This window comes from Lepidothrix coronata, unplaced genomic scaffold (assembly GCF_001604755.1).
Source record: "Lepidothrix coronata isolate B3197 unplaced genomic scaffold, Lepidothrix_coronata-1.0 Scaffold4, whole genome shotgun sequence".
Classification (NCBI taxonomy): domain Eukaryota; kingdom Metazoa; phylum Chordata; class Aves; order Passeriformes; family Pipridae; genus Lepidothrix; species Lepidothrix coronata.
This window is the reverse complement of record NW_016690184.1, coordinates 8,721,513-8,749,272: the sequence shown is the minus strand read 5'-3', so window position 1 is coordinate 8,749,272 and position 27,760 is coordinate 8,721,513. Positions and strand designations below refer to the sequence as shown.

Here is a 27,760-nt window from a genome sequence, read left to right as displayed (position 1 = left end):
AGCATCTGCCCTCTGTAAACCTCATAAATATAATTCATAATGAGGTTCATTCAGCAATTTATTCAAACATTCCAAACTGTGTGGTTACACAGGCCTAGAACAGTATAACCACTGTCCTCATGTTGGTTTAACTATACACAGATATGGAGCATTGCACACTGTACATATTTGTACATTTGACTTCTGCCAAATAATGCAGGCATATGCTATCTGTAAGGATGTCAAGTGCATAATTTAATAGTTATTTGATTAATTTGAATATCCATGGCACAAAAATGCATTATTTGCTTACTAACATGGGTAAGGTAAAATTAAAGAAAAAAAAATGTAAAGGGTCAAATTTCCAGACAAAATTCACTACAAATTATTTTCATCTTCTGTATACAATTAGAGCCCATCAGAAATATAATTATACATGCAAACTGTTTGAGTGGAGGTCATACCAGCTTCCGCATAGGAAAATTCCCCTAGGGAGGTAGATTGCTCATCCAGATTACTTACTGGGCTCAGAAAGCCAAGATTTTTAAATAACAGTTGTTAGTGATTTAATAATACATGAATGCAGCTCTGAGGTTAAAAAATAAAGCACAGAAAATAAAATCCAAAGGGAATAGGATAAGGCTAATGGACAAAATAATGTATTTGAATTTTTCTTTACATTATCAGTCATGCTTTGTTGACTTCATCATATTGTGTTGCTGTTTAACAGCATTGTTATCTTAACTCTAAAATATTCAATTAATATTTTCTTGAATGGAGTTAATTAGAAAAATACGATGGTATTCCCATAGTGTGATCCTGACTTCATTCTTTACTTTTTTATTCCTTCACTTGCCAGGAAGAATTGGAAACACTGCATTCAGTTCCACTGATTCAGGTCCTTCCTGTAAAACATACCGAATTGTAGCTGGTTAGTCTCATTTATTAATTATAGAATGGGTTTTTTTAGAGATGACTTCAGGAAAATTTGTCCTTTTATGAAATGTTCACATTTTGCTTCAATGAAAGATTTGTTTTGACTTCTTAGACATAATTCTAAAAAGATATAACATTATTAATTACTGCTATGAATTAGCAGAATTATGGAATAGCATTTGATAAAGGTTTTCATTTGTAGAGTGGGCCAAGCTTATGTACGTCAGCTAATTTACCTGTTTTTTTATTTTTCAAGCCCATTCTGCTACAAAAAGAGCAAACCAGTTCTGCTAATGTTTGCAGAAGGCAAATTCCATTGCTTTGTAATAAGCAAACATTACAAAATTGACATTGCTAAGACTTTATCACTGAAAATGTCGATAGCCCATGTAGAAATTAAGATAATTTTTAAAATCAAAGTTTAAACAGATATTGGATCAAAAGTTCAGTGTGTTAAAAATAACACATGGTTAAGTCATCATTTGGCCAGATCACCCAATTTAGAAAGATGGCAATCAAATCACAGAAGTTAAAGGATCAAAGATTTATTTATTAACCCTGTATTAGATGATCAAAGAAAATTAAACCGGTTTAATTAAAACTTTCTTATTCCTCTTTCATTCCCAGCACACAACAGTGAAATTGAAATAGTTGGTATGGGATCTTTCTACCCTTGTTGATTGTAGTCCCTAGTTACAGTTATTAACTGAAGCCCTAAAATCAATTTAGCTAGTCTTAAACAGCTTCTTAAGTTTCATATGCAGCACTATTACACAATTTCAAAATTAGGCTTTGTGCTTTGTAATTGTGCAGTTGATCCGATACATCTCACAGGATGGAGAATCCACAGTGGAGCCCACTGGGCTTTCAGTCTCCCTCAGCACTGGCCCCCCTTTTTGTCTCTCAGGTGTTTTACTTGATTAATCTTGTATTGTACTTGATGAAATGCCTGCAGGTTTCAGACACCGCTCATTGATAAAGAGAGCGATCAGGTCTTATCTCCAGGCAGAATAACTTCATAAAGGCCAGTTAGAGACTGTTACTTCTGAAGATAGAAAATAGCTAGAGAAAGTCCTGTTGAGGATGAATCCTGTGGGATAGTCACTACTGCAATCACTTGGTTGCAGGTGAAAAGGTGAAAAACAGAGTCTCGGGCTGCCTTTAGAGAAAAAAGGCCGCTTATTTTAAATAAATAGGTGATAGCCATATGATCTACTCTGGGTATTTTTGCCTGGTTTGGGTATTCACAAGCTCATAGAAACAGCTGCAAGCCTCATTGTTAAGACTTTCATTCACCCCAAAGGATCTTATGTTCCCTGAACATACTGGAAATCAGCTGAACAAACCCATGATCAATAGCCTTATCATGGCACCAGGCATAATAACTAAGGGAGAATATATGAAGCTTTGCTAATTTTTACACTGTATGGTTTATATCCATTTAATAAGAAAGAACTAGTACCAAAGATCTGCTTTTACATTTTGTCAAGCTAAGCTCCATATAATATAAAACTGTTAAAGTGTACGCCAAGTTGTTATCATAGCTGTCAGTCTTCCAGTGCATTCTTTAAAAATTAAAGTGTACATGGATTGACATCATAGCAGTTTTAGCAACAGAGTAAGAGCCCATAGAATTTGCATAGCTAGTGTGTCATAAGTTGCAGTTTCCATAAAAATGTTAAAATAACTTAGCCAATACTATCATAATAAATGTCTTAAAAAAGAATGTAATAAAATAAATTATGTGAAGTGGCCTTCATTTAAAAATTAATGACATATTTCGACCCATTTTTCTGACTGTTTACATACCACTTTGATACATTCAATGTATCAATATCAGAATACTGGAATAAGCACTATCAGAATGAGAGGCCTCACTGTTTTTATTGTTCATTCCAGTCATTGTTCTAAGTCAACTATTTCAGTCAAAACTAAACCTTCAGACCAAGCTTAAACCTGATATGTGTCCATTTGTTTATTGATTCCAGCTAAGACAGGACCTCAGAAAAAGTAAGTACAAATTATTTTTTTCAGTATATTCCAGGTATTCAAGTTGGATTTCTTTCTGAGAGACACAGGCATAAGCTACTTCAATACTGTCAGTACCTCTGACTCAAACTTTTTGTATCTTTCATTAAGTTAATTGTCTTTCTCTGGATTTTCTCCAGAAACTGTATTTAGCAATCGAGGGAAAAAAGCAATTCAGTCTACAAGGTCACAATATTCTGTAGCTTTGTCTACTCCATCTGTTTTAGGGTGAGATGTTTTTTGTCTCTAGGAGTTATCAAAGGAAACTTTATGACTAAAGACAAGAAGGGCTAGTAAGGCATGTGGGAAGAAGGAGAAGCATTTTCTAAGGTTTTCAAGGGTCAGTGCAGTGCAATTCTACCTTTTGGCTCTGAATCTGTAGAAAACTATAGAGGGAGCCTAGAAAGATTAGCTTGAATGGCTAAAGTTACCTTTTTGGAATACCTCACAGCTGCCAAACTCTTAGGTGGCTAAATTTAGATGAGGTAAATCCCATTCTCAGTGTGTTGCACTTAATCATGAGCTATTTTATAGCAACTATCTCCTACTCATGAAAATTAGAGAAGAATACACTTATTTTTCTGGATTGGGGTTATGAATATATATAATTTAAGATAATTTTGAAATGTATTTTCTTAAAAAAATTATCAATGTTTTAGAATAAATATTTTTATGGATTTAAAGAAAAGAAATAAACCCAAGCAGCAAGGTAGTAGTAATTTTTTAGATTATTGATCCTTTGAGATACTTGTGTTCTTGTGGGGAAATGACTGTGAATCCCTGTCACAGGAAATGACCTGTGAAATAAAGTCCAAATATTTTTAGAATAGTGTCTGAAAGCCTAAGTTTTGTGCTCCCAAAGCTTCCTTTGTAATTTTTTAGGATACCTTATTCATGAAACATTTGTGTAAATGGAAATGGTAATCCAGATCTTTATGTAAACGGGAATCTGTCTCTCCAAGATTTCCAGAGTTTTGTCTTTTGTGGGCTGGATCCACATTGTTCTATCTCTTTCGAAATACAGATCAGAGATTGTGTCTTGACACTAAATCTTTCACATTAAATATTCTTAAAATTTTATCATACTGTTTTCTCATGCCACTGCTTTACATTTCTCTGTAAGAAAGAGCAGATTAAAAGGAGAAAAAATTCAGTACTTGACGGGTGGTTGTTTACACAGATTCCTTTCTCCACTATATCAGTTTCAGAGAAGAGATATCAGTGTTCTGTACTGTCATACTTCTTTTATCAAGCCATGTATCCAAATTCATTGCAAGAACATCGACTTTTGAGCCTTTATATTTGCTAGCTTAGCAGGAATGGCAGTTTTTCACTTTCTTTCTCTCTTTCTTTCATTCTCTCTTTCTCTCTTTTTCTTTCATTCTTTCTTTCTCTCTTTCTTTCCCTTTCTTTCTCTCTTTCTTTCTCTTTTTCCTTCCTTCCTTTCTTTTTCCTTCCTTCCTCCCTCCCTTCCTTCCTTCCTCCATCCTTTCCTGCCTTCCCCCTTTCCTCCTTTCTTCCCTCCCTCCCTTCTTTTCTCCTTTCTTTCCTTTCTTTTTTTTTTTCTTTCATTTCCTCTTTTTATCCAAGATTTCTCATGATAGTTTTGTACTTCTTTTGCTTCCTTGTTTTCCACTGTTCTGGAATTCCAGTACAGTGAAACAAAAGTAAGACTGTACATGATCTTGCTTTTGCAGATGCTACATGTGAACTGTGAAAGGTCTGTGTAAATTTCAGAACTGCCACAATATCCAGCTGCTAACAGAAAGAAAATTAAAAAGCAATATGTAGTTTATAGGCCTATCCTCTCACTTTATGATTTTGGAGAATGCAAAAAATCCACATAAATGTCATTCATGTTTGACCTGTTCTTACATAAATGAGTGGCATAATAAAGAAATCTTCAAGATATCCTACTTTAGATTCTACCCATGGGAAAGGGCTCTTCTTTTTGCCAGTTCACTAAGACTTGCCTCATAACTGTCAGATCTTTGTGCTATAATACATACATCGTAGCTGAAAACAAGACACAAAATAAATAAATTCAGGGAATTTCATGAGCTGATTTAATAACATAAGTACCTTACACAGTAACTGTTCTTATAGCTGTCTATGTGGGTAAGTATTTCCTGTCAAACTTAGAGTTGTAATTTCATGTTTCAAGTGAAAAGAGCATGGGCTATGATCTGAATTTGGAAACCTCCATATTTTAGTGTCTGGCTATCAAACTCCTCCTCACACAATAATAAATTATTTGAAAGTATATAAAATACTTTAATAATTAAGGGCAAAACAGAGTACCATAATGTATCTAAACATTTTTCATTTTAAAGAACTATCCACAATTCTGTTAATAGCTATAGCAATTCTGGCAGAGATATCAATCATATTAAAAAAATACAATATCATGGCCAGGCTTTGCAAATGAAGATTTGGGAAGGGCTCTACCCACGTTTGTTGCAAGCACACTGGTGGCTAAAAAGGCCAATACGAGATAGACACATCCGGTTGCAAAAGGCACAGCAGAAAGGCTCCTTAGGTGGTATATTCTGCAAGGTACGATTCTTTCTGCGTTGTCTTTTCTCCTCAAGAGTGATCCTGTGTGCTTTCTCAAAGGCATCAGCAGCATTGAAGATAGTGTGTCTCCAGACCTCCTGATTGGAGGCCAGAGTAGACCAGTTATGTTGATCAATATGGCCAAGGCTGAGATGCTGTTCAGGGAGTCCTTGTATCTTCTCTTCGGGGCTCCTCTCTTGTGGCAGCCAGTGGCAAGTTCACCACAGAGCAAGATCTTAGGGAGGTGGTGGTCCTTCATCCTTGAGACGTGCCCTGCCCAGTGCAGCTGTGTTCTCAGTAACATGGCCTCAATACTTGTGACAGCTGCTTGTTCAAGAACAGATGTATTGGTCACATAATCTGACCAGTGGACGTTTAGGATTGTACGGAGACAGTGTTGATGGAAGCGTTCTAGGAGATGCAGGTGGTGGAGGTAGATGACCCATGATTTGGATCCGTATAAGAGAGTAGACAGCACTATGGCTCTGTAAACACTGATCTTTGTACTTTTCTTCAGGTGTTTATTTCGCCAAACTCTTTTATGGAGTTTTACGAGAGCTCTCTATGCCTTTGCCAACCTGTTGTCTATCTCTCCGTCAATCTTACCATCCCAAGATATGAGGCTACCTAGGTAATTAAACTGCTGGACTGATTTGAGCTCTGATTGGCCAGTGGTGATATGGGGATGATGGAAGACTTCCTAAGGTGCAGGTTGATAGAGAACTTCTGTCTTCTTTAAGCTGACTTCCAGCCCAAAGAGCTCAGCAGCATCTGCAAAGCAGGATGTTAAACGCTGCAGAGCTGCTTCTGTCTGGGCAACGAGGGCGGCATCATCAGCATAAAGCAGCTCCCGGACAAGATGGTTTAAGGTCTTGGTGTGGGCCTTCAGTCGCCTTAGGTTGAATAGGCTTCCGTCAGTACGGTATCGAATGTAGATACCGTCCTGATCATCGAGGTCTGCCTTGGCCCTTTGGAGCATCATGCTGAAAAAGATTGTGAATAGGGTTGGTGCAAGAATGCAGCCTTGTTTCACACCATTGGTTATTAGAAAGGGCTCAGAAAGTGCATCACTATATCTGACTTGGCTGTGCTGATCCTCATGGAGTGAGATGATCATTGTAAGGAACTTGAGGGGACAACCTAAACGTTCCAAAATCTGCCATAGACCTTTCCTGCTCACAGTATCGAAAGCCTTGGTGAGGTCAACAAAGGTTACATAGAGACCTTTGTTCTGTTCCCTACACTTCTCTTGCAGTTGTCTGAGAACAAACACCATGTCTGTGGTGCTCCTGTTGGCTCTGAAACCACACATTACTATGCCACCATAAAATAAATTTAAGATGTTTCCACATCTTGAATACAATGTGCAGTTCTCTTCATCCATCTCAGAAATTATATAATAAATCAAGGGAATAGCAACAAAGAAAATGCAAAGTATCACACAGGTTCAATATGAGAAAATGGAAAACTCATTCTGGAAAACAGCTGATCTAGAAGAAAACGATAAAGGTTTATAAAATCCTGTGTAGTATAGAGATAGGAAATAGGGAATGATTTTTCAGTCTTTTTCAATAGAAGCAACATCAAATTAAACAAGCAAGTAACAGATTCAAAATAAAAAAAAGAAGTGTCTTTGCATGCATACATAATTAACCTGCGAAACTCTCTAAATGTTATGGATAGTAAAAATTCACATAAATCAAAAGTGGCTTGGACAAACTCTTGGAAGCAAAATCTGTTTCAGACTTTTAATGTAAATGCACCTCCTCCAGCTTGGTTAGCTCCTGAGCCAGCATTTACTGAGGGAGTACTCCAGGAATTGTCACTAAAATGCTTACTAATAGTCATTGTTTTGGTTTTTAACCTGGTTTGACTTTTGTTGGCAGCAGAAGAGACAGAGACCACAGTTTTATTTACAGTGGAAGATGCTATTGACATATTTTAGACAGAAAATACCTCCCCCAATAGAGACATGAGAACTGAGATGGATGATCTCAGCGAATTTTCTCAAAGATGGAACAAGCCGAGTAAAAAGACTAGCTCCTGGTACTCCAGAAGAGGGCATATCTTTTTTCTACAGAAGACACATTTGCTGACAATATCTGAATCTTGAAGATGCAGATCCAACAAAATATTCTATTAATCATTTTTTTTTGAAAATTTGAGAATAAGCCTTTATTTTTTAACATCTATTATGCCAGAAATTAATGAGGAATTGTCTCCAGCAGTTCTGGTTCTTTGCCACTGGTCCTAACAAAGTATGCTTCTCTGAGGGGTGCAGGCAAGCATTTCATTTGAACACCAGTGCTTATTTCTTGTGCTTCCCTTTGTTCACCTTCATGAGCTGCAGGAAACTGTGAGCTCATCAAGTACTTAATGCACATTTGGCACCTGTGTTTAGAGCTAAGTGGGTTTTTGGTTTGGCCAAGTACAGTTGTTCCAACAGTCTTACTTATTTAAGTGCTCTGCTACATGATAGGGTCCAGAGTCTTGAATTAAAGGATTTGCTTCTCATGCAATTCCTCTCCAACTTAGACAAACCTAGTAAGCTCATGTAATTTTTGAAGGGAGTTTAGATCAAGCTGTAGGTTTAAGAATCCTGCCTACTTGAGGTCCACTTGAGCCCTCTTCTGTGGAACCTGAAGGAACATCTAAGTACTCCTTACCTTTTCTGTTCCTATTTGCCGTGCAGTTTCAGTAAGTTTAGCCCAGCTGGTCAAGCGCTCCTGTGAGATATGGAAGATATGATAGATACCATGAAGACATCAAGCCACATCAGGCTGAGAAGGGAGGCGAGCACAAGGCTCCAAATTACTTGGTAGCTATTGTAACCCCTAGGATATTAAGTGGATGGGGAGTATTGGCCATTCAAAATGGTATCTACAACTGCATTTTAGGAGCACTGAAACCTGTAAGGTTTGACTGGACTCAGAAGTCCCAGGCAGGAGAATAACTCATTGCTAAACTCTCAAACTTCCCCTGACCACTCCCGGGTACAGACAGAAGTAGTTCTGGGAGAGGCCAGAAACTACCCCGTGCCCTTTTCTGGTGCAATGGGGAGCTTTTGCAAGTTTAGGCAAAAGCTTTATGTAGGAGGGTAGAGTCAGACTGCAGGTCCTTGGCCTCCCTCAATTCATGTCTGCTTTTGATGATGAGCCTTTGATTAGATGAAGTCCTCGATCATTTTATCTTTTTTAATAATGAGAATTATAAAGCAAAGATTAGGGAAAAAAATAAATATACATCTCTCAGGGGAAGATATGTGGCCAGTCTCTAGACACGTTCTTAGCAGGGCAGTGCTCTTTTAACAAAAGAGGTGTTTCTGCTCCTTGTGGGAAACGCAGTTTCCGGTAGAGTCAAGGACCGCAAAGTGAAGCACACCTTCTTTAGGGAGCATAAAACATACCATCTTCAAGCCCCAAGGTCTGCAGAGAGAAGCAGGGATTCAGATCCTATGTCTGCAGAGAGCCTCACTGACTGAGACTAGCAGAAGTGAAGAGATAGCCTGTGCAGTTTCCATGGTAAAATCATGGCTTGTTTATTTGTCAGATAAGCATTGATATACTTTCCATTTGTACTGCCTTTCCTATAATCTGCCTGTCCTCACCTGCTAAGAAGATATTTGGAAAAAATCCCAGCTACAGAGGCAATGTAGCCTCTATGCTGAAGAAGTGAACAAAAGAAAGCACGTTGTCCTTAATGGAAGCTAGAAATGATTGAATATTATCAGCTGTAAGGGTTATTACCTCTTTGTCTTCCCACTTCAGTATGGCCAGATGACCAGCATAACTTTTCTTCAAAGTTTAGAAGTTTAACTAAAATACTTAGGACTGTAAAAATATGTGGAACACAATATCTATGTGAAGTGATAGATATGGAACATATGGACGCTTTATAATACTTGAATGTGACAACCTAATCCGACAATACCCACAGACATAAATCTGCATAGTTGGGCTTTTTGGAAAAGTTTATTTTTTTACATTTGCAATGCTGCACATTATGCTGTTGATCCTGTTGACAATGCTATATCATGATCAAGTAACAACAGACAGGAAGTGGCTTACATCAGTTACCACTAGATGTTTCCTATACTACTGTAAAATAACAAATGTCACCAACATAAACAAATTAAAACCGGGTAGTGTTTTAAAAAGCTAGATGTCAACATTACTGTAGTATTATTGACATTAAACTGGAAAAATACTAAAAGCTTGGCATTAGCAGCTACTGTAATACAAATGAATTACAATTATCCCCTCGTACAAACCCCAGGCTGGATACCAAACCATGCCCTAACTGCCAAGTATAGCTTATATCTTCCCTACCTCTGGATTCCTCAGCTTACTGATTGTCACCCAGTGGGTCAGTCATGGAAGGACCCAGCACAACTGTGAAGTGCAGTGGAAGTCAGCCCCTGCATTCCTAGTGATCTTAGCTATACCTCCTGGCAAGGTTTTTACAATTCTCTATAATTACTTTTTTCATTGCTTCTACAAAATACATTATGAACCAGGTGCTTCTCTGTTTTGAAATGTTTGTGTAAGTAGCTTTGCACTCATTTGTCAAATAAATTAACCTGGCACATTCCTTAATACCTTTATTTTTTCTAACTAATTGTAAATCATTCATGCTCAGTCAAATGTAATCCTTAATGCTCTGCTGGACTTTAATCAAATAATGAAACTAGTGATACAGAAACTACAATAGGATTTTAAATCACTACAGATTCTTTGGATAACATTACAAATGCTGTCTTGTCACATGCCCAAAGATTGGACTTACCAAATGTCTTCTTACTGACCGAGGTGGGTTGAATCTGGCTGGATACCAGATGCCCACAGATGTCTTTCTATCACTCCCATCCTCACCTGGGTAGGGGAGAGAAAATAAAACTAAAGGTTCCTGGGTCAAGATAAGGACAAGGGAGACCACTCAGCAATTACTGGTCATGGGAAAAACAGGTTCCGCCCAGGGAAACGAATTTAATTTATTGCCAATCAAATCAGAGGAGTATAATGAGAAATAGGAACAAATCTAAAAACCACCTTCCTTCCACTTCTCCATCTTCCCAGGCTCACCTCTACTCTCAAATTCTATACCTCCTCACCTCCAGTAGTGCAGGGGGATGGGCAGTGGGGGTTGTGGTCAGGACTCCTCACACTCTTCCCCTGCCCAGTGTGGACTGTCTCACTCCCACAGGAGACAGTCCTTCACGAACTTCTCCAACATGGCTTCTCCCCAGAGGCTGCAGTTCTTCACAAACTGCTTCTGTGTGGTCCCTTCCAGGGACAGATTGTCCCAGCATGGTTCCCCTACAGGGTCAGCAAACCTGCTCCAGCATGGGTTCCTCTCTCCATGAGGCCACAGGTCCTGCTAGGAGCATGTTCCAGCATGGGCTTCCCAAGGGGTCACAGCCTCCTTCAGGTATTCCCCTGCTCTGTTGTGAGTTCCCCTGTGGGATATCTGCTCCATGGTGGGTATTTGCTCCACTGTGGACCCCTGTGGGCTGCAGGGGGACAGCCTGCCTCACCATGGTCTTCACAATGGGCTGCAGGGGAATCACTTCTCCAGCACCTGGGAAATGTAAGAAGTCACAGGAAAGCTGAAACTCGAGTGAAATTAGTTAAGAGACAAGTGCCCTCGTTGCAGAATAGTAAGTAAATAGTATTTGCAAATACATGCAAGTCCATTCCTAAGAAACAAAACAATATATATATAACATAGCATGTTATACCTTAATAGCTTCAGTCCTTTTTGAGTGTTTTTGCTTTTCATTCCAGCCCCTCTTGCCTGTCTGGCTTTTCTCATGCAACTATTTTACAAACTTAAGAAACGTATCTTTGCAACATTCCCTACAACAATGTATTTGCAGACAAAATGGAACAGCCAGTAATTGCAAGACTGCTCATGTCCACAGGCAAGTTCTCTGGCAGAAGGTCAAGTCCATTTCAGAGTCTGAACTACAAAGCTCTTTTGTGTACCTAGAAAGGGTCTTTTTTAATATTTGTTTTCCATCTACACTGAAAACAAATTTGTGAGTTTCCATTGGTACCTCAGGGACAAGTATACCATGTAGTGCCACTGCCAAGTGAAGATATTGTTGGTATTCCAACCCTCAGCCTTTTTGCATCAATTCTACATACTGGTATATAGCTCTACGTAGGTCATACAGAGTGTGGATAATTACTTGAGTTAGCAAAAATACCATGGAAAACAGTTAAATTTAATTAAATTGAGCTGCTGATCTGCTTTACTGTATTGCCTCCACAAGCACCTACAGCTACAGAAGTGAGTGACTTGGGGTGGCACCACTGCACATCAAACCATGGCTTTAGGGACTACAATCTACTACACATGTCTTTATGATCCTTCTTATTTAAGTATATATGTATTAAATAAGTGTGTACTTACAGAAATAGATCACTTCTATATGTTACCAACAGGATGTACAGTTCACTCCCTCTCTTGGGGCATGAGAAAGGTTTGTCTTCTCACAACAGTTTACAAGATAGTGTGGCTGTGGAGAATAAATTTGTTCTCCTGAGAGCAACAGCAATGCAATGGGTGCTGTAGTGAAAGCCACGGTTTTATGGTCATCCTTAAGAAAACTCTTTGAGATCCTGAGTCCAGAGGATGACAACACAGGTAAGAGACCCCTCTTCCTCTTTGCAGCTTGCCTGAAATGGCTCAGGCTTTAGACCTCTACTTCAGTTGGCTGAAGTGAGGCAAGCCTATGTAAGGGGGGTGTATTAGTGTAAATAATCAAAAATTTTTCCTTTCCTGAAGAACATGCCCCAGCATATTTGAAATAGTTCACTGTTCTTCTCTCAGTACACCCATTAAGTTACTGTTTAAGTCCTAACTCAGAGTTGTACTATCTTCCAAGAAAATGTTTTGGTTTTATTGGTACACTAGTAATTACATACATGGATCAATTATTTCACTGTTTTTCTGTGCAGTGCATATATGTCTGTGTGCTTAATTATAAAATAATGTAGGATTTATTGGCTATGTTTTTAATATACTGGCCAAATTCCCAGTTCATTATTGCTTGATGAAATAATAGTAAAATTAAAACGTTGATTTTTTTTGCTATCTATTTATTTTTGTTATTAATTTAACTTTAAGGCAGAAATATACATCTTATCATAATCTGAACACCATTATAGAGCAAAGCAGATGGGATACTGTAAATTGAGCTGACTTCAAGGTACTCCAGTCTAGCATGATAATCTCTCTCCTGCTAGATAACCAAAGACTAAATTATTTCCTTTATTTAGGACCCATCCTCTGACAGGAGCAAAGAATGAATGATCCTTCTTGGAGCACAGATATGTATCCTGAAAAGTATTAGACACTGATCTTAGTCCAGCAGCTAAGTATCTAAGGACTTCAATGAGTGAGGGCCAGAGCAATCAGCACCTTGTGGAAAGGAGTTTGTAGTGAAGCAGCCTCTGCAGGAGATGCTATCACTGCTCTTTAGAAATGAGCAGGCTGTTGCAGTATGTGGTTCAGTTAAGAGTGAAAAAAAAAAAAGCTGAATATAAAAGCAGATTTAAAGTCTTCACTTCACGCAGTCTTTTAATTATATCTTGAATTAAACCTATGGTGCTCAGGAATCTGTATTGCCATTTGAGAAAAGTTATTTTGACATAGCAAACATATTTTTAGAAAATACAGGGAAAGCTCATCATGCTACAAATTGGTATGGATACCATCTACAGCAAGGGAGAAGACTGAGAAGCTAAAACTATAAGACATGCTGTACCTTAACCCCAAATGAAATAATAGACCTGTTAAGGAGCCTGGGGTGATTCAAGGGCAAGGGGACTGAGAATCACTGCAAGGCTGGCAAGAGCTGTAGAGCACCCAATCTCACTAAGACAACTGGAACTTTAGGACATAAATAACACATACCATGCCAAAGCCAGTATGAAGACATTAATGTCTGTACTCAGAAAAAATAAGAAAGAAGTAATGTAAAATTTAAAGTTGTAGTATGGAATTAATAAACAAGACAAAGGATATATACTTCATTCATAGTGTTTTTCATTTATAAAACATGACATAGCTTCTTAAAAATACATTACAGTAGGTTCCATGAAAAAAATGTGGCTGGGGAAAAAAATTAGAAACTGAGGCCGTGGCTGGGATAGCATTTCCATTTCATTTCTTCTAAATTTCAATATTACATTCTAGTTTGTACTGTTTCAGGATTGCTTGATTACAAATCCCTCTAGAAATCCTTGACAGAACACAAAAAGTGCTTCCCAGTTACTAAAGAAGTGAGTCACTGGTTTCTGCATTCAGATACATTCAAACAATATGTCCCTTTAAACTCTAAATGTCTCATTGCATACAACCTTCAGCAACGAATGTGCACTTTGGTGCATATGAAAGTCATGGCTGAGACATCAAGATGTTTGATATACTGCACATGTACATTAGTTTTCCCTGACGATTTATATGCATAGCTATTGGGTTATCCAAATATAAACTTGCACATAGCTTCAGAGCTTGGAGAGTTCCCACCCTTTTTAAATGCAGGCAACCTTTCTTCTCCATGAATTCCCATTAGGCCTCTATAGTGCACTTGCCAGAAGGCTGAAGCTCAGCAGGTGTGGTCTTTCTGTAAATATTTCCCAGTGGAAGTTTAATGTGAACCTCTCACACACTTAAAAATATAATACTCGGAGAAATGTTGCTGGATGAGGACCTCAGATTTAAAACTCAAAGGGGAAGGGACTATGTCTTTTCGTATACACTAGCTAAGTGTATATGAAAGCTGCTAAATCATTTAAAGGCATAGTTCTAGAAAAGCCCTTGGCTTATTCTGGAAACCAAAAGAAATTCAGGCTACTTAACAATCAGTATAATGCTTTACAAAATGAAAGTAAAAAAGTGTGGCTACATGTTTCCAGATAGGTGACATGAAGATTATTCACTTAGTCTTTGCAAAATATTGGAGCTTAAATCTTGTGCAAAGGCTACATGTTATTAAAATATATGCTGTCAGTGCCTCTTTGCACTGTCATGCTCATTAGGACACAGTAATTGCAGTAGTGCTCTTCTGAGAGGTAGATTACACTTCTCACACCTTCTCTTAAGGATCCAAACATAACACAACCTTATAGCTAAAACTGAACATATCAAGACTTGACCTGAGAACCATATACCATTTAAATTGAGATATTATTTAAAGAGAAATTAAAATCGACATCTTGTAATATAGGGAAGCTACCCTTCCCCTTTCAGCTGAACAATTTGTCCAAAGGCCTGAGTCTGGACTCACTGCACATCCCACACAGCTGATTCTAAGAACAAACAATTCCTTTGGGGTCTAGAACGCACACTGGATTTTGACTTAGCTGGAATAAATATATTTTCAGCAAGAAAGAAATCAAATTAGCTCAGTTTTGAGGCACACATGATCAGAGAAATAAAAGCAGGTATGCAGTATAATTTAATTATGAAATGAAATTTCATTATGAAATGAAATTTTTTTGCCTTCAGCAAAACTCCTTTCCAGTCCACCTAAATTTCACTAATTAATGTTGTATCTACATCACAGAGCAAAAAAAAAATAAATTAGGGGGCTCTTGCACTGGAAGCATTTAATTCATTTTTTTTTTTAATTAAGGGTTATTCTACCACCTTTAGGTGACACTGTTTTAGGAGGCAAGATCGGTCATCTTATGATGGAAAAACACTATTTCATGTGATAAAGAATACTGACATTTCTCTTTAACACATGTTAATAATACCACCTATATCCCTTTTTGGTTTCCTCATGTCTAAATGCACCACCTGCAGTTTGCATTAGTAAAGATAAATAGATACTAAACCTTATGACAAAGGCACTTCAGCTACACTATGATTTCTGGGAACATAGCCCACATTCATTATGCCACACTAACTCGATTTGCTTAGGGACAGGTCTGCATTGCTAGAAGCCTGTTGCCTTTCCTCATCCTTCATGCAGATGTATTTGAAAGTATTTGTGAAAACACTTTATGTTCTGTTTTCTATTTGCTTCTTTCAACTTCTGCTAGGGCATCAACTAGCAAACTGTTATGATCGATTCCTGTTTATTAATTTACGTCAGAATAAGCATCTATTGGGACTGCAGCATATAGGGCTTGAATATGATAACCACTTCATGGACAGCCACAATAAATGCATAATTGCCTCTCTGTAGACCAGTGCTTCTAACAAACAGAATTAGCACAGTACAGTAGGATCACTGTTATGCTTTTGAATGCCAAGTTGATTCATACAGATGAGCAGCTGAGTAGTGCAGAGGTAAATTGCCATCGTTCTCCACAGCACAGCCCATGTGCACACTGTATACATGTTCTGCAGTCCTGCTTAGTGTTGGCCAACCAACCATTAAAACAGTTGCGACAGTGGAGGTTCTGTGGTTTGAACAAAGATTATGGGTATCAGAAGCAGAACAAGCACTGGTTTTCAGCGAATGGGGAGCTCGCACTTTGTAGGGAACAAGGATAATACCTGTACCCTTAGTTCAGTTATCACAAATGTCACCTGTAGCATTTGTTCACCATCAGGGCAAGTTCATGAGAACTATTCCAAGAATTACAGAAAAGACACACGATACTAGGATTTTGAGAAGGTCTTGTCTTTTCTGACTCATGAAACTTGTTTTCTTTGCCAAACAGAGCTTGGCAAAACACAGCCTCACTGTACGCTTACAGCTGCAGGAGGGAGGCAGTTTCAAAAGTCCTTGCAATAGCAAGTGAGTGGGTAACAAAATGGCAGATTATATTTAATCCAAATATTATGCATACAAAATGGATTACTCTAATTTACTTAAGGCCACTTAGGAAAGAGGCCACTGAGCCATTGTAGCTGTTCTCCTTCCCCTAGTAGTGCCTTCCTTCTGAGGCATGTTGCAGCACAGACTGCATGGGCTATTTTCTTCTGAAAATCAAGAACATTCTGTTTTTAATGAGATTTAGAGGTTTGGGGAAATGTCATATGGGAAACCCATGGTGTGAACATTCATTATAGAGTTATGAGGACTCTACAGGCAGTAATGGTAGGATAAAATAACAAGTAGTGGTATGTAGCTCTATTTATTTATTTATTTATGTATTTATTTTATATAAACACTCAAAGATATTTTGAGTAATGTTTTTCTTCAGAATATCTCTTCTTGTAAGTATGGATCAATAAAACAGCTCACAATCTTAAGCAAGAAGACATCTGATTATTTGCCAGCTAAGATATCTAGTGCTGTGGAGTAATGTTTTTATCAGTCCGCTCCATATACTCTACCTAGAATTTCCCATTTACTCATATTTCTACCTAGAGTTTGTTTATAGCTCAAATTTATTTAATTTTTGGGTAATGTTTTCTGAAATAAATAAACTGTGCCCTTCAACTGTCCCTTGCAGTCAATTATGTTAACTAGGACAGCTATTCTTTGGACATTTTATAAGACACTGAAACTCTCAGCTGAACTAGGCCACTAACTAATTGCTATGCACAGGCAACAACGCCACATTATTTCTGAAACCCTGTCATAGTTTTCCTGTAACTGCACAGTAATGGTGAATTATCTTGTGCATGACCACTTTTAATGAGAAAATTTGCTGTTTAAACAAAGTCTCTGTTATTTCCTTTCTTTGGCACAACTGAAAACAACATTAGACATTTTTATAAATTAAGCTCAGAAGAAATAATCTTAACTTTGTAAAAGGACATAATGCTGTTTGGAGAATACTGTCAAAACTCAAAATGACCAGGTTCATCTTCAAAATATTGTCCTAGAAATACCGCATCCTTTTGGGTTTTTGGTATGGGAAGATATTTTCACCTGTGTAGGAGTTGTTTTTAGATGCTTGTTAGCTTCATATTAAGAATTTATGGTACGTGGAACCACTGCATTAAAGCTGTAGTATCCAGACCTTTGAGGGCCTCTATAGAGCTGTATAGAAGGATCCTTTGGATGACAAGGTGAACAGATCTGTCAGCAAATTAATCCATGGGACATTGACCGTTACTACTTGACTAATCCTGAGGTGAGAATCACCTTAACAGTGGTTGGAGAGAAATGCTCTTCTTTATGCTCTAGTGAAGTGTGAACTCATGAGCCCTTACTCAAGTGTTCTCTTTAGTTGCTAAGCTTGGTAAAATGATAAACAGTGGAATCGAGTGCACTCTCAGCAAGTTTGCCGATGACACCAAGCTGTGTGGTGCAGTCCACATGCTGGAGGAAAGGGATGCCATCTGGAGGGGCCTGGACAGGCTTGAAAGATGACTCTGTGAGCCTCATGAAATTCAACAAGGTCAAGTCTAAGGTCCTGCACCTGGTTCGGGGCAATCCCAAGCACAAATACAGGCTGGGCAGAGAATGGATTTGGGGATGTTGGTTGACAAGAAGTTCAACATGACCTGGCTATGCGCACTTGCAGCCCAGACAGCCAGTCACATCCTAGGCTAAATCACAAGAAGCGTGGCCAGCAGGTCAAGGGCAGTGATACTCCTCATCGACTCTGTTCTCATGATTCCCAACTAGGAGTACTGTGCCCAGCTCTGGGGCCCCAACATAAGCAGGGCATGGACCTATTGGAGCGAGTCCAGAGGAGGGCCATGAAGATAATCAGAGGGCTGGAGGACCCGCTATGAAGACAGGCTGAGAGAGTTGGGGTTGTTCAACCTGGAGAAGACAAGGCTCCGGGGAAACCTTATAGCAGCCTTCCAGTACCTAAAGGGGGGCCTACAAGGAAGATGGAGAGGGACTTTTTACAAGGGCATGTAGTAATGGGAAAAGGAGGATTGTCTTTAGACTTTACTCTTTCAGGTTTAGATTAGATGTTAGGAAGAAGTTTTTCATTATGAGGGTGGTGAGACACAGGAATAGGTTGCCCAGAGAAGCTGCAGATGCCCCATCCCTGGAAGTATTCAAGGCCAGGTTGGATGGGACTTTGAGCAGCCTAGTCTAGTGGAAGCTGTCCCTGCCCATGGGAAGGGATTGAAACTAGATGATTTTTAAGGTCCCTTCCAACCCAAAACACTCTATGATTCTATTATTGTTTTTTCCCTTGCATTTTGTACTCATGCTGAAGCTGTCCAGGCCTTTTACAGATATTTACAAACCAAGCATCATAGCCATTGATGCCCATGACTCCTTGTACCTGGCCTGTACAGAATCCTATTAAAGCAGACTAGTAGCAATTCTTTACCTCAAAAAGTACTGCCTCATCCTTCTTCCCTGCTGATTCAGCTGATTTTGACTTTTAATTGGTCTTGTCTAAATGATTTGCACATAAAAAACCTAAACAGGGCTGGAATGTCATGCACTAAGGCTCCCGTGCTTTGGCAAGTGCACTGCATGTAAAGGACCCCATACAGCTCCCTTTGCATAAGCAAGGGCTTCTGATGAACTAGGAATTGTCTTTGAGCTTCTGCCAACATTTTTGTCAGAAGGTTTGTTTTTAACATTGCTAATGATTTGGAAAACAAAACAGAGTTTGTAGAACAATCTTCAAAATATTTATGGTAATTAGGACATGGAAAAGAAAAAGCCCTTCACAGGCTCCACTGTATAGGAAAGGAAGCGTTTAAAAGAGGAAAATTTCTGAGCAGGCTTTGTCTGTTGCTAAACTGTTAAAATTACTGTGCCAGATATAACCATGGAAGCAAACAATGGAAGTGCACTCACTAATACTATTCCAAAATTATCCTAAAGGTGCTGAAGTTGTTTGAAATTATGTCTTTAATTGGCAGAGCTGAAAGAATTCATCCTCTTTTTATAAACAATGGAAGGAGTCTTGCAGATTTTCCACTCTTATTGCTGGAACATAGATCTGATAGAGTAATTCAAGTAAAAATGCTGTTTGGGGCCTTTTTCTAAATCCTATTATTCCTAGCAAGACAGTGAACTCCCAGTATTAAGATACAAATCATACCTCAAAGTCATAGTAATTCAATTTTGGCATTGAATAATCTTCAGCTCTGAATTCATTGTTAGTGCAACTAAAAGAAAGCCAAGAAAAATTTATTCTGAGACAGTTAACCAAACAGTCTAAAAATTTTCAATTCTAGTAATCTGAAACATTCTTCCACACAATATCTCTAAAATATTTGAGATTGAAATAAATGTGCACATCTAAATTTCTAAAACTATGTGCAGTGGTAAATATAGGCATTTGCATTAGTGATGAAAAGATAGCACTATCAAGATTTCCCATCTTTCAGATAAGCAAGCTTGGGAATCTAGAAATATTTTACATTCCTCATCACCAGCCAATTCAGGAAATTAATTTTAAAAGGATATTTCAAGGAAGATTTGCTTGAAACATTTTGTATAGTTTGAAGAGAAAGAATGTGATTTTTCATGCCTTTATGTAGGTCATATAAGTCACTCCAGAATGTCTGTGTACTCAAAATAGAGGCATTTAGATCACCTTTGAAATCTATTACTGCTCACATTGGCTCTGTTCTTATGGGATTAAGAGACAAAAAGTGAATAGTTAGGCCTCTACAGTTTAATTTTTGGGGGTTTTTAGGTAGAAATGGAAAAATTTTTAGGAAACTGCACTATTTGGACAAACACTGAAAAAAAGGTAGGATGCTTATTTTGAGCATTATTTAATCTCCTTGAATCATAAATGCAGCCAGAATATCTTCTGAGAGCATGATGCACTGTGGCATACATATTTTATTTGCCTTGTGCTAAATTTACTGTAATAACAAATACATGGTCTTCAAGTCAAAATGTTAACACTGGGATGTGGGAGAAATAAATTCTCATTCTACCCCAGGCATACTGCAAAGCACAAATGACTGGCTATGAGGCATGCAACTACTTCTGTGTGTCTCTCCCTAATTTACATCTGATTTGAGAACCGATGGAAGTTCCTAAGGGTACCCTATATGTACGGACGTTCTCTCACAGTGCTCCAACACATCCAACAACATGTATAAGCCAGGTATGGGTTTTTTCCTGTGACACCTGGACAATGTAATGTCAACTAATAAAAATTGCAACAAGCATTCTTACTATTTTATTGATTTATATATATATTATGTAGGTATTATACTGAAATAATTTTAGTATCTCTATGAATCCAGCACCGGATTCCAAAATTGTGGAGTCTTAAGATATTTATCACTAGTTGTTGACGTTCAAGAGTTTAATTTAAGGCATGTAGGATAAAATCCTTCACAGAAAGGGATAAAGTATGAGGGGTATGAAGGCAGTTGAGTAAAAATCCCACTGGCCAAACAAATATATGCCTAAGTAGAAAAAGAGACAGAAATTGAGGAGCAAGCTAAAAGAATGTTGGTGAATTTACGAGGAGGAACAGACTTTTGGGGCTGTAATGAAATTCCTGTAGAAATGCCTGCATGTTCAGAGAATTTGCCATTCTCAGCAGCGTACAGAATCACGTAACAGTCCCGGTTGGAAAGGGTGTCTGAAGTTTATCTGGCCCAACCTGCTATTCATAACAAGCTGAACTTCAAAGCTTGATTGCTCAGGGCCTTGTCAAATTTTGAAAAGCTCCAGGCATGAAACTCCTTGACCTCTCTTAGCAGTCTGCTCTGGTGCTCACCACTCCGATGCTGGAAAGTGCCGTGCTTAAGCCCAACTGGACATTCTCTGGGTGCACCTTGCTACTGCTGCCTCTTGGCACTGCATTCCTCATCTGTGACAAGAGCCTGGCTCTGCCACGGCAGTGTGTGGTGGGAGCCGGGGGCTCCCTGTGTGGGTCAGCATGGCAGGCAAAGCCTCACCAGCCAGGGCTCTTCTCACCACCCACAAAGGAGGAGGGCAGGCTGGGAGCAGCTGAGGGCTTGTCTGTGGCACTGCTGAGGCTTCCCTGAGGTTGAGCTGAGGAAGTGAAGCAGGGCCAGGCCCGGTGAGGGTAACCAGGGTCAGATACGGCCTTGTGATCACTGAGTGACTCCACAGTGACAAGGTCACTGAAGCCAGACTGGGAAGTCAGCCCACAGGTGGTCAGGGTTCAGGACAGCAGGGCCCATGGCCAAACAAAAGCAGAGCTGTGGTGTTGCTGGGGCAGTGATAGATGGCCTTGAGAGTTGACATGGGGTGCTGAACCATTGCCAGGGTGGGTGGGAGCCCTGGGAGTGTGGGCAGGGACAGGCAGAGCAGGCAGTGACCTCAGAATAGGTCACTTTGGGCATTTTAAAACTATCACTAGATTCTTCTCTTAACTTCAGGAGTGCATTGTCTAGCTTAAAGTAATTCTTTTTTAAATCCATGTTGTTACAAACAACACTTCTAGATAATAAAAAGAGTCAGACTTAAACCATAACCCCATACTGTTTATACTATTTACTTTTTGCCTCTCCTTCGGCCTAACTACAAACACATGTCCCAACGATCAAAAAATGAATTTCATTTTCAAATACCAAGCACAAGTCAGGACTGCTAACACTGTAAAATGTTTATGTTATAGGCTTTAAAAATGCTTCAATTCTGTTTTTAAATCATTAAACAATTCACCTTTTTTAAAGCTAACCTTGTGTCTCTGTGAAATTTGACTTGATATTGCCAACGTAATAAATTTATAACTCAATAAAAATTTATAACTCAATAAACAAATGTATAGAAACAAATGTTTCTACAAATACATTAGCAACAAAAGGAGGGCTAAGGAGCATGTCCATCCCTTATCCAGTCACTGTCCTTGGAGGTATTTAAAAGTCGTGTAGATGTGTCATGCAGGGACATGGTTTAGTGTTGGGCTTGGCAGTGCTGGGTTAACAGTTGGAATCAATGATACTAAAGGTCTTTTCCAACCTAAATGATTCTATGAACTCATTTGGTATCCATCCCTGCAGAAAAGGACATGACGTTATACTGGATCACAAACCCAGCAGAAGTTAACAGTGTTGCACTATTGCAAAAAAAGCAAACATTGTGCTGAGCAGTATGAAGGGAATTGCCAGTGATAAAACACGTGAAGTAAAGGCTTCCATTGATTTAAGGCTGATGAGGTCTTGACTGGAGTACCATGAACCACAGTGAGCACCCAACAGTTACCATCAGTTGGTAATAGATCCACTACAGTTCATATTGGGATGAGTCAGACATGATATCCAAGTACCACTATAAAAAAAAGTAGTTAATTGGATGTTTACATCAGGACGTAGGAGGTCCCTTTCTTTTCTTCCAAACTGGTAGCCCTGGAAGCTAACTCCTCCCCAGTGTCTCAGCAGGATATGGAGCTCCCAAACTCAAAAGTGGTTCAAGGGAGTCCAAATCCTCTGATCAGCCATAGCCTAACAGAAGGATATTTCCCAAGTTCCATTCTTAAATATTTAAACAGAATGAGTCATCTTAATTAACTACTTCAGGAATAAAGAAATATACTGTCCTGTACTTACCTCTCCCTACTATTGGCTTATCAAAGCAGGTTGTCAATTCTCATTTATTGAAGCTTTTTAACACTAGGTTGAGATACAAAGGTACACTAGATGACCAGTTGTCCTGGTTTTGGCTGAGATGGAGTTAATTTTCTTCCTAGTAGCTGGTACAGTGTTGCATTTTGGATTCAGTAGGAAAATTATGCTGATTACACACTGATGCCTCAGTTGTTGCTCTGCAGTACTTGTCCAAAGTCAAAGACTTTCCTTTTTCTCATACTCTGCCAACAAGGAGACACACAAAAAGCCATGAGGGAGCATGGCCGGGACAGCTGACTTGAACTGGTCAAAGGATATTCCATACCATAGAATGTCATGCCTAGTATATAAACTGGGAGGAGATGGCTGGGAGGGGCTGATTGCTGCTCAGGGACAGGCTGGGCTTTGGTCAGTAAGTGGTGAACAATTGTCTTGTGTATCACTTGTTTTTCCTGGGCTTTATTCCTCTCATTTTGCTACCTCCCTTTTAATTACTATTATTATACTATATTTTACTTTACTTTGATTATCAGTCTGTTCTTACCTCAGCCCCTGGGTTTTACGTTTTCCCAATTCCCCTTCCCACCCCATCAGTGCAGGTGAGGGTGGGGAGCGAGCAAGCAGCTATACAGTACTTAGTTGCTGGCTGGGGTTAAATCACACCATAAGTGTTCCTTCTAGTCTTTTCCTAGGACTATTTCAAGGAGAGCCTAAAACTATTTCAAGTAGAGCTCTTCATATATCTTTAGTACATCTGAGGAGATTTGAGAGAGACAAGTACAGGAGTGGGACAAAACCATATGTACTTATGAAAAATCCCGAGTAGGATTTTTTAAAGGGTACCATATAGAAACCACTTGAGAAAAAGAATTAGGTGCCTGCCAGAAGGGCAAAGCCACCGTACTTTCTGTCAGAAACACGTTGATAATGTATGATGCTCACTAATAATGTGAATGTGGGCTAACATCTACAAAAATACCTGTATTGGGTACACAGCCATTACAAATAATTTGGCCATTTACAAAAGCTTTATTTCTAGTCCTATAATACAGTCTTATTATGCAATGCCATCCTCTTCTGGAATAATGACCTCTGACTGCATATGTAATTGCTGAACATTACCCCTTTGGACTATTTTGAACTATTTTTGCAGTTCAAATATTGTGAGGTCCCGCAAGAGCCATTCTAAAATTTCTCTTGCTCACAGATTGTCTGCAAATGCAATACAAATGCACAACAAAATTTGCAAGAGGGTATAAAGACTAAGAAGGAAAGCAATCGCTAGCAGCAGACTCAGACAAATAAATCTGTACTAATCCCATTACATGGTAAAATGTTCCGGGCCTTAAGTGGAAGATTCTACAGGTGACAGGAGACACCACTTTTTCATGTTTTACTGGTCTTCCTTTTGAGCTGAAAAGGTCTGCTGCCATTCTTACAACTCATTTACCTCAATAGATAGTTATGATTTAGTTTTTATTAGTGTTTGAACATAAAAAAGAGAAACAAATTGTATTTTTAGGAAGGAGGAGTAAATCTGTACTTAAAACACAATAGTAAATGGTTTCTGAAGTCTAATTACATAAAAAATATGTATATATCCCAATGAACTTCACTTTAATTAGTTGTTTCATTACATATGTTTTATAACTGGTGCAAGGCAAGTCAGGACAAAGTGCTTAGCACGGGTCAGACCCCTGAGCAGGTACAGTGATTGCAGTGACTTTTGGCACAAATCAAAGAGATTTTTTTTTATAAATAGTGTTGCAACATGAAGATAAAATATTGCATCAGGTTAGCATTCTATCAGAATGGTTTCAGTGCAGCCATAAGGAAAAGAAAAAAGATGTTTCTATGTTGCTTTTCAATTTTATAACTAAGAAAGTCCTGCAATGCTACCCCCTTATCCCTGATACCTATTGAAGGTAATAATCAGGACTTGGGTGGGTGAGCAGGTAGTTAGCTATCCAGACAAATCCAAGGAAGGTTGGCTGTTTAGTCAGAAAGGCTCCAGGTTTAAAGTTTTGAAGAAACTTTCTAGTTTTAGTTTACTGCTTTCCCTAATACTGAGGTGATGGACAAAGGGAGAAGTTTATTTACTGAATTTTCCGCTGACTTGGAAATCAAGTTTCCAGAAATAAGAGACTTGGAACCCTTCCAACCTTCCTTTGTTAGCTAACTGCAAATAAACTTTTAGGAGCTACTTAACAGGAAGTTCAGGAGAAGCCAGATTCTGTGGGAGCTTTTTTTTTAATAAAATATGAAGTAATTATATGAATACAAGGCCTGTGGATTAAATGTGAAGAGGTAAGTTTGAAAGAGCTGCAAAATTTTGATCTGTTTGTTGCTACCTGACAACAGAAACCAAATCCTTCTAAAATAATCTTCTAGTCACACATTTCAAGAAGTATAATTTCTCCACAAGGACTATGGCACTTGCATGGAAATCATCTTTGCTTACATACATGAATTTAGAGGACTAAAGTCACAGTCATACTGTACACAACAGGTTGTATGCGAAGAATTTCAGAATATATTGTAAACAAATATGAGGGCTAGCAGTACAAACCAGCTGAACACCTGCTGTACCTCAGTGCTCTCCATCCTGACCAGGCATAACCCCAGCCACCACAGCTGAAGCCAACACACAGCTAATTACATCAAACATTTGCTCCTGACTGTACGAAGCTATGCAGCCCGTCCCCTTCGGGAAAGATTGGATTTCAAGGCCATTTAAATAGCAGAGGGAAAGTGAAACGACTGTTGTTCAAGCGCAGAGGCCCAGCTCCCGCGTGTGGCCGCGCCCAGGGGGCTCAGCTGGGGCGCGGGGTCGCGGCCGAGCGGTGTCACGGCGCGGTGCTGACAGCGCTCCGCGGTGCTTCCCCGCGTTGGTACCGCGGCTCCCGCGCCAAACCCGGCGTGGCGAGGGAGACCCGCGGCTGCGATTCCCCCTCAGCAGGTGATCGCAGCCCGGCCTGTTCCTCCGGGCGGTCCGGAGTGGCTCTCTGCAGCGCTAAAAGGCAGCGCAGCCCGTACACCCTGCACCCTCGGGCAGGTCCGGGAAGGGCCGCGGGTCTGCACCCCTGCAGTCCCCCGCACCTGGGCGGCCGCCCGGGTGTGCGCGGAGCTGCCGGTGACTCAGCGGCGCCCCGGTGACCCCCTCCCGGTGGCGGCGTCTCGCCGTGGCTCTGCCTCCTCCCTCTTTCCCTCCCTCCCGGCAGGATCATCCCACCCCGCCGGGCAGTCACCTCGGCAGGAGGAGCCGCCGCTTCGCCTCCGCTCCCGCAGCGACCTGACGGCAGCGAGCCCCGCCGCGCCTCGCCATGCAAGCAAGGAAGGCAGCCGAGAGCAGGCAGGACGCCGGCCGGCCCCTGCAGCTCACCATGAAAAGGGGCTACGAGGTGCTCCGCGACCCCCACCTCAACAAGGTAGGGGCGGGCAGGGCAGGTGCGCCGCTGGGCGAGGGGGGCGGCAGCCCCAGCCCTCGCTGCGGCCCGCCGCGGGTGACGGGCGATCCTGCCGGGCGCTGCCTGCGGAGCCAGAGGCCTCTCGCCGCCGCCACCTGTCAGGGAGCAGCGCCCGCGGAGCGCCCGGGCCGCCCCCGCCGGGCCGGGCCGGGGGCGACGGGCGCGGGGCAGCGGCACTTCCTGCGGGCCCGGCGCCGCTTCCTCTTCCTTCGGGGCGGCGGGGGGCGGCCAGCGCCCAGTCTGTCACCGCACCGCCGGCCCAGGGGCGCGGAAACATCCCCTCTGTGCCCTCTGGGGAGGGGTGGGGGGAGCAGCAGCCCGGGGAGGAGGATGCTGCTGAAAGTTAAGCCGCTGTGATGCGAGTTCCTGCTGCCGTGCTTGTCTTTTCCCGGTACCCTCCTTCTTTTCCAGTCCTCTTTCCCACGGATACCCCATCTCGTTTCCTGCGGGCAAACCCAGCTATTCGTGCTGTCCAACCTTTTTTCCCCTGGCAGGTGGAAAATGGGTTTTATCACCCTTATTCCTCTTAGAGCTGTAAAATGCAAATGCAGTTTCCTCCCTACTCTGCATGACCGAATGCAGCCAGCTTTTCTAAGAGATGCCATAGCACAGCAAAACCTTTTTGTCACATCTCCAGTTTGCCTAAGAATGGTAATTCAGCTTGATAAAGCTTTCTAAACATGTAAGACTAATCTAGAAAAAATAAAGCTGAGTAGCTGTTTGTACAACTTATAGAGATGCAAAGTTCAGAGAGTAAAATAGTTAAATTGACATGACAAGCCGGAATTTGCTGCCAAAATGAAAAATAGTCAAAAAGGTAAATCATAAACCACACCTAGCACATGAAACTTTGGTCAGACCCTTAGCCCCAAATTTCACCTTGCACATTACCTGTAATGGTACTCTGACTTATACATCTGCATTAGAATGTATAAGTCAATAAGCAGTCATTTTGCTTATTGCTGAGTTGGATAAATTGACAAAAAAAACTGTCTCTAGTTTTACTGGCGCAGTTGACTCATCACTAAAAGCTCTATATATTAGTTAGATGAATAGTGCTTTTATTAGTCTTGGTGCTTGACTACAAAGTTTTCTTAGAGGCTCTTATGTGTCTGTGTGTGTGTGTATGCCTGAGAAGGTCTCCTGAGGTCACGTTAAAGGAAAATTAAGCAAACTATAAAACTCGCAAGAAGAAACCAAGGAGAGCTGTTTTGCTTTTACAGCTGGGTTGCTTTTAAGCAGCTGTAATATTCATAGAAAAAAATCTAATTCAGCATAACCAAGAAGGCCAACCCAATAGAAAACCCACCTGGTTTTAAGAAGTAAAATGGAGCTTATTCTCAAATAAAGGGCAGTCAGAGGCAGACTCATTGCTACTGTTTTCCCCTCACACA

At 40.2% G+C, this 27,760-nt stretch overlaps 1 protein-coding gene and 1 long non-coding RNA gene across 2 annotated transcripts in view; one reads left to right on the top strand and one right to left on the bottom strand.

Moving 5' to 3' along the window:
* Nucleotides 1-215: 215 nt before the first annotated feature.
* Nucleotides 216-23,137, bottom strand: LOC108502143. The gene is made up of 4 exons (XR_001876349.1): nucleotides 22,882-23,137; nucleotides 10,832-11,076; nucleotides 10,285-10,370; nucleotides 216-884 (listed from the first exon to the last, which is right to left on the bottom strand). It is a non-coding gene; the product is annotated as an uncharacterized LOC108502143 (long non-coding RNA).
* A 2,996-nt stretch (nucleotides 23,138-26,133) lies between these two features.
* ME1 (malic enzyme 1) overlaps nucleotides 26,134-27,760 on the top strand; it is a 169,397-nt gene continuing 167,770 nt past the window's right edge. Inside the window, exon 1 of the mRNA XM_017824728.1 lies at nucleotides 26,134-26,327. Within this exon, the coding sequence (XP_017680217.1) occupies nucleotides 26,223-26,327 (105 nt within the window). The 5' untranslated portion in view covers nucleotides 26,134-26,222. The remainder of the gene's footprint in view (nucleotides 26,328-27,760) is intronic.